The following is a 7,738-nucleotide window of genomic DNA, read 5'->3' as shown; positions in this document are numbered from 1 at the left end:
AGAAAATTCAAGATGTTGGTTGGCATCCTCATGGTTTGATGAATTACACAGAGGGATAGATGAGGAGAAAGGATGTTCATCCTCTGTGTTTCTGGAAAGATCAAATGAAAGATCAAGAGGATTTCCAATGAATGATTGGTCCTCTCCATTGTTGGATGATGGACTAATATACATTGTATCCTATGAAAGATCAACAATGGGTGCATCTATGGATAAAGACACACATGCGAAATCTGGGTTGGCAAGTTCACCAACGATGTTAGGAAAGAACAGAGGGATCTCGAACGGAAGGGATTCATCCTTCACCGAGTGTTGACGCTCAAGCTCCCACTCATACTCTTCATGAATGACAGTGCATGTTGGTTGTACAACACCAACTACATCGATGGGTTGTTCCTCATTCACAAGAAGTGAAGAGTCTGGAATGGACGAACACAAGACAACATCATCTGTTGCTATGTTTTTCTCTGTTTTACAAGTTTATTTTCGATATTCGTTCTACTTTTTCTCTGTTTGCAAGTTTGTTTTTCGTTGCATTGCTAGCCTTGCCTATTTATTATTCTCCCCCTTTTCTTTCTTCAGTCACATGCATGTACCTCCATGGTTTTTAGCTCTCCTGTTTTTTCTTTTCTTTGGTCACATTCATACTGCTTCCTTCCTTCCTTGTCCATGACAAGATGTTTTATTCTCACTTTTCCTTTTCTCCATCACATTCTGCCTAAAGAAAATCAAGAGAAACGACCATTGCTCAAATTATATTAATTGGATTCATTGTTGTACCTATTTACCTTGCCTTCCATACATATTATTTTTTCTCCAAATATCTACTACTTTTTCATATTGCTTCTGCTTTTTCTCTATTTGCAAAATTTATTTTCCATATTGTTTCTTCTTTTCCCCTCTGTTGTGCTTTGTCGTTGCGAAGCCATGGAGGCTGTTTGCACTGGAGCAGTAGCCAACATCATAAGTAGCATTGTTAGAATTGTTATTTCTCCACAAGTCCAACCCATAGATAATGTTATTCACTTGGATAGAAACACACAGTTTCTGCAGGAAAAGCTAAGTAGTGCCAGAGTCTTCTTAGATGACATAATCAATCAATGTCGAAATCAGCAAAGTAGTATCCATCCCCCTCTAAATGATGGGTTGGAAAGGCTCTGAATTTCCCTGTAAGATGCGGAGAGCGTCATACAGTGCTCCCAACAATGGAAAGGTTGCTTAGATTGCCACTTCTACAAGCCCAGATTGTGTGGAAAAATTGGAGAATGTAAATTAAATATCATTGAGCACCACAGCGATCTTGAAAATGCCATTTCAACTAAAATTTCTACTCTATGGATTGTTTCTTCTGAGCCAATGGAAGCAGGGGCATTACTTTAGCCATTACTAGAGTTTTGATTTGTGGGCTTGGGGATAAAAGTAGCGGAGATGTGGCTGAATAATTGGCTTGAAGATGCGGAAGATCATCAATTTCAGGTAATAGGATTCGTCAGAATGGGTGGCGTTGGCAAGACGATGTTGCTAAGAATTGTTTTTAACACCCACAAGAGAGGTAATGTGCTTGAAAATGTGATTTGGTTAACTATTTCAAGAAAGTTTAACATTGAGGAGTTGCAAAGTGTTATTGCGAAAGAAATCAATTTAAACCTAGGGATCAGCAGTTCTAATGCTGAGAGTAGTTCTACTGTTCTTGAGATGCGAAAGAGGGAACTTTCTAATTATATCAAGGAGAACAAATTTCTACCCATTCTGGACGATGTGTGGAATCAAATCGACCTGGAAGAACAACTGGGAATCCCCTTGGGCAATTATAAAGGTAGTAGAGTGGTAATCTCTATCTGCAGCAAAGAAGTGATTCAAATAATTAGGGCAAATGATGACTACTCCATGCATATAAAACCTCTATCCATGGAATAAGGATGGTGATTATTTGATAGAGTTTCCTTCAATGCAGGCCATGCTCCTACAAAAACTATACAGGATATTGCTACAAAAATTGCAAAAGAGTGTAAAGGTTTACCGTCGGTGATAAATGTTGTCGCAACAGCAATGAGGGGTAATACTTTTGCTGATGAGTGGATTTTTTATCTAACTCAAATGAAAAATGTAGATCCTCTTTTCCTAAATATGTACAGTGGCATTGATGAAGATCTCTATGGGAGACTCAAATGGAGTTACGGTCGTTTGAACAATCGTAACTTACAGAACTATTTTCTATATTGTGGCACCTCTGCCGAAGACACAAAGATTGAGGTGGAGCAATCGTCCATCACTTGTTCTGTAGGAAATCGGTCCAGATTTTGACTTTTTATAAATAAACATTTCTCTTCCTTTTCACCAATATGGAATTCCATATCGTGAAGAATGTCGTGAACTTTTATCCACTCCTTTTCACCAGTAATCATCCACTGCAAATCATTGCTATCTATAGCATGCTTAGACAAGCAACATTCTACTAAAAGCTTTACATACCTGCATCCTACGTCTCTACTACTAACCAATCCTTCCCCTATCCACATCTCCACCAATTGCTCCACCTCAATCCTTGCATCTTCGGCAAAGGCGCCACAATATAGAAAAGAGCTATGTAAGTTACAATCGTTCAAACGATCGTAACTCCATTTGACTCTCCCATAGAGATCTTCATCAATTCCATTGTACATCTTTAGAAAATCAGGATCTACATTTTTCATTTGAGTTAGAGCAAAACTCCAATCATCAGCAGAAGTATAACACCTCATTGTTGTTGCGGCAACATTTATCACCGGTAGTAAACCTTTACACTCTTCTGCAATTTTTCTAGAAATATCCTCTACAATTTTTGTAGGAGCATGGCCTGCATTGAAGGCAACTCTTTCAAACAATCACTATCCTTCTTCCATGGATAGGGGTTTTATATGTATCGAGTAGTCATCATTTGCCCCCGTTCTTTGAATCACTTCTCTATTGTGGGTAGATATTACCACTCTACTACCTTTATAATTGCCCAAGGGGATTCCCAATTCTTCTTCCAGGTGGATTTGATTCCACACATCATCCAAAATGACCAGAAATTTCTTCTCCTTGAGATAATTAGAAATTTCCCACTTTTGCATGTCAAGAATAGTAAAACTTCTCTCAGCATTAGAACTATCAATCCCCAGGTTTAAACTGATTTCTTTCGCAATAACACTTTACAACTCCTCAATGTTAAACTTTACTTAAACAATTAAACAAATCATGTTTTCAAACACATTACCTTTCTTGTGGGTGTTAAAGACCATTTTAGCAACGCTGTCTTGCCAACGCCACCCATGCCAATGATGCCTATTACCCGAAATTGATGATCTTCTGCATCTTCAAGCCAATTATTTAGCCACATCTCTGCTGCTTTTATCCTCGAGCCCACAAGGCCAGACTCTGGTACTGGCTGAAGTAATGCCCCTGCTTCCACTAGCTCAGAAGAAATAATCCCTAGAGTAGAACTTCTGGTTGAAATGGAATTTTCAAGATCATTGCGGTGCTCAATGATATTTAATTTGTATTCTATAATTTTTCCACACAATCTGGGCTTGCAGAAGTGGCAATCTAAGAAACCTTTCCGTTATTGGGATCGTATTATGACACTCTCCGCATTTTGCAGGGAAATTCGGAGCCTTTCCAACCCATCATTCATAGGGGGAGGGATACTTCTTTGTTGATGTTGAAATTGGTTGACTATGTCATCTAAGAATACTCTCGCACTACCTAGATTTTCCCGTAGAAACTGTGTGATTCTATCCAAGTGAATAACACCATCTATGGGTTGGACTAGTGGAGAAATAACAATGCTAACAACGTTGCTTATGATATTGGCTACTACTCCTATGCAAACAGCCTCCATGGCTTTTGCAACGACAAATCACAGCAGAGGGAAAAAGCAGAAACAACATGGAAAATAAATTTTTAAAATAGAGAAAAAGCAAAAGCAATATGAAAAAGCAATAGCTATGTGCAGACAAAATAATATGTATGGAAGGTTGTTATCAGGAAAACTAGTGTCCATTCAGAGCTGCTAGTCCCACTAAGATGGGTAGCTATCTTAGAAACAAACAAACTAAAGTTACTTGTGTTTTCCTTTATGAGAGATAGATGAGAGAGAAGAAAAGAGTACCAACCTCAGTCTTTCACTTGGCTCCTTGTTTGTTTCCTCCCTCCTTTGACAGTGCTTCGCCACTCCTTCCTCACTTGTCCCGCTTCAAAGAACACCTATAGGGTCAAAGAAGCATAATACCATCAAATCATAGAGATCTATAACCATAAACAATATAGGATCAGATGTATATTAACCATACAAATGCATATATCAACACGATATTCAGAAATATACAAGAATATGGAGGAAAACTCAAATAGCTTTATTGATAGAAGTAGTAGAAGAGAGGATTACAACCCATTGGTCTAACCCAGTGCCATCCTCCCAGCATGAAAGCCCTCTTCACCTCATGAAAAGCTAAATCGCCCAACACTATGATGTTTCACAGAGAAACCAACAGCACTTCCTTACAAAATACAAAATTCCAGCCCTTGGATCTCTAGGATGAGGGATCCATATATAGATATTTGCAGGTGGGTGAGTAAACTTCTAGGATTTTGATTAGTGTCATTTATTTGATAGTTCTTGGTTCCACTTGGAGATTTCATGATCTCTTACTCATCCCTAGGCAAATTCAGAGAGGCAAGTGTCAAATGAGCAGTTTCTAGAAGATTCTCTGGGTTTCCACCTAGCAAACTACCTCTATCATTTGTCTACTCTCACCCATCACACCCTATGGCTTTTCAATATGCATCACACCCCCCGTGTGCAATAGGTGAGATGCATCGCACCCTGACCATGGAGCAGTTGACATGGTCCAATTTTGACCAGTTCTAAGTAGCTTTTCAGGGAGAACTTTTGGGAGATGATGTAATCAGCTGACCTTGTTCCTTTAGGGTGTGAAACAACACTTTTAGGGGATTAGAAGCCCTCGCTTTATGGTCATCTGAGATTTGGGTTGCAGTGCCCAAATATGTCTATAACAGTTTCCCCCTAAAGCATGAGGTTGTAAATCTTCTGATGTCGAGCGAAATGCTTTATCATGAGGATCCAAGGTTTTTCGAACTGGAAGGTGAGCTATAATAAGATACAATAAAATACATTATCTTCATAATATTTTCATGGTCTAGCTGAGGCGGGAATTCCCATGCTCAACTTTATAAATTCATTTTCATGTACATAGGACAGACAACCATCTGTGTGGCAAACTGATGATTCTGGTAGAGCCATCATCCCTTAGCTTGGATGATTATCTATGCAGCTATGATGTACATTTGATGTCTTTATTTTCATGAATATATTTCAGCTCGGATGGATGAAACTAGATCTAGGGTCTTCAAACTCATCCAATCTTCGCCCAAAGTACAAGTTGATCCATGTGAAAAGATGTTCTGATGTCGAACATGGAAAGACATCGCTTGATTACCAGCCAATGATATAAGCTGCTAACAGGTGCGAGAGGAGTCACCAATAATGATGATGACCCTCAAGGTACTACAGTACAATTCACGTGGTGTGAATACATGAGTCGATGTTGAACACCACACAAAATCTTTCGGTCGAAGGCCATTGATGTAAACCTGTCGCTGAAAGTGAGAAACTTGCCACTGAGGCATGCAAGCTTCAAAGTATTAGAAGGGTTGGATAATGAGCTGATGTCGACAAGAAAGGACCCATCTTAGGAGGGCCTTAATGAATCCCACATCTACGACATGAAACGGAGCAAATGATTTTGTGGAGGTGAAAACAATCTGATGATACAAGGTTCAGGGTGGTGGTCATGAAATAATGAAGCGTGAAGGTATTACAGAGGATGAGATGTTAGCTGGGTTGGTGAATTCTCTGAGCGATTTCCCTTGAACATATCGGCGACATTGAAATGAATTGGTAGTGTTAACCCCAAAAATGGATGGTACAGAGGACCAATGGTGATATGACCGGTGAACGGAATAACCCAACTCGACTCAATCATGGTGATGGAGTGAAAGTGTCATGTTCAAGAGCAACCTGCTACCAATAAATTTTCTTCAAGCTTTCTTCCAAATTTTTCCCCAATGATTTTTTACCAGTACCTCTTTATTTTTTTCAAGCTTGAGGAGGATAACATATGCTTGTTCTATAATTTTCCCTTCAGGTAAACCTGTCGCTATGTTTTAGCGAGCCTAGTGACAGTGAAACTCGCTCTTGTCTGCATGGAGAAGTTTGTCACTATTGTTTTAATGAGTTTAATGACAAGGATAACTTAGTGCTTTTCAATTTTAGAGAATCTGAAAAGAGATGGAAAGGAAACTCCAGTAATCCTTTTTCGTAGTATAATCCCTTAAGCTCGAAAAAGTATAAAATAATATGAAAGGGATGGCTTTTCCATAGTTTTAACAATCCAAACAAGGCAAGCACTCGATCTTTTTGTGTAATGATCCCTCAGGTCCAAAAATATTAAAATCTAGAAGAGGGATGGCACTTCCAATCACTTTAACGAGCTGGAGAGGCCAATTTCTCAGCAATCTTTTCATATTTTACGAGTTAGATGAAAAGAGATTAAAGGAGACTTGTTTTTGAGGAACGAGTGATGTTTTCGAATAGCAACTGGTTCCAGGTAAGGTTTGGAACTTTTTAATCACAGCAGTGTAAGCAAAGTGGCTAATAGAATCACTCATCGCAGCTATTCCTCAAAAGGGTAAACAATCAAATGGAGGTGTATGATTGGCTAAAAAAGAGTGGAGGTGATGGTAAGAACATGACCAAGGTTCAAAAGCTGATAATTATGAGATCGCAAAGGTTATTTACCGGAAGTGGGTTCATTTTTTAATGAGCTTAAATTCTGGGGGAACATATGCTGATAACTAGATTTATTTTTTAACGAGCTTGAAATTTGCGGAAACATTGCTCGTGCCAGTGGTATAATAAGGATGTCTCATCAGTAGATTCATTTTTTAGGGATCTTGCCCCATTCACAACTTTACTCTGAAGCCTTTTGTTATGCAAGCTAGGACCGACCAACCTACGAGTTTAAAGGGTTAAGAGCCTACAAACTAAGAAAATAAATGGTCTCTTTTCACTTGCATGCAAAAATGTTTGCATGCCCCGAGGTATAACGAAATAGAGCTCCCAGGTTACCATATGGAAGTTCTTGCATTAGAAAGATTGCTCCATCCACGTAGCAGACAAAACACTTTCCTTGGAGATGTCCATCGAAATGGACAAAGGTGACTGTTGTCAATGCCAATCACATAACCTTTGATGAGGGAATCATTTTCCAGTCTGATCCATTTTCCTAAACGGACAGGATTTTCAAACTAGTCATATTCCTACACGGAAACCTACCTTATATCTGGGGTTTTCCTACTGAAGAAGACCAGGGCGCATGCCTCCTGGGTTTCAGTCACAATCACCGAATCACTCGCGCTCATCAAGTGGATGGACTAGAGATTGATGAGACATTCCTTGTGCAAAAAAGACCAGTTAAGGATGGCACTTGACTAGTAGCTATGTTTGAACTGGGGAATGAAAGCTGGTCTACGAGCTGGACCACTCTGCCTTCATGCAGGAAACACATCACTCGAAAGAGTGAGGAAATAATAGCTCCCATGCTATAAATGTAGTCACGCCCAAGGAGTAGATTATAAGCTAATGGCCCTTAGATTACCACCACGTTTAGATAAACGGTTTTCCTTCTCAAAGTTA

The 7,738-nt window shown here is 39.3% G+C and overlaps 1 protein-coding gene across 1 annotated transcript; it reads left to right on the top strand.

The window, feature by feature from the left end:
• Window positions 1–1,428: 1,428 nt before the first annotated feature.
• Window positions 1,429–1,917, top strand: LOC149152781 (disease resistance RPP13-like protein 4). Its single transcript, XM_089443603.1, has one exon. It carries the CDS (start codon window positions 1,429–1,431, stop codon window positions 1,915–1,917), a length of 489 nt encoding a protein of 162 aa, XP_089299729.1.
• Window positions 1,918–7,738: the final 5,821 nt, after the last annotated feature.

This window comes from Pinus tabuliformis, chromosome 9 (assembly GCF_031772625.1).
Source record: "Pinus tabuliformis cultivar Carrire ecotype Pingquan chromosome 9, CPIR1, whole genome shotgun sequence".
In the NCBI taxonomy this organism is placed as follows: Eukaryota; Viridiplantae; Streptophyta; class Pinopsida; order Pinales; family Pinaceae; genus Pinus; species Pinus tabuliformis.
This window is presented reverse-complemented; position numbering and strand designations above follow the sequence as displayed.

Coding starts and splice junctions, on each gene's coding strand:
- LOC149152781 (XM_089443603.1), top strand. CDS start 1,429: ATGTGGCTGAATAATTGGCTTGAAGATGCGGAAGATCATCAATTTCAG.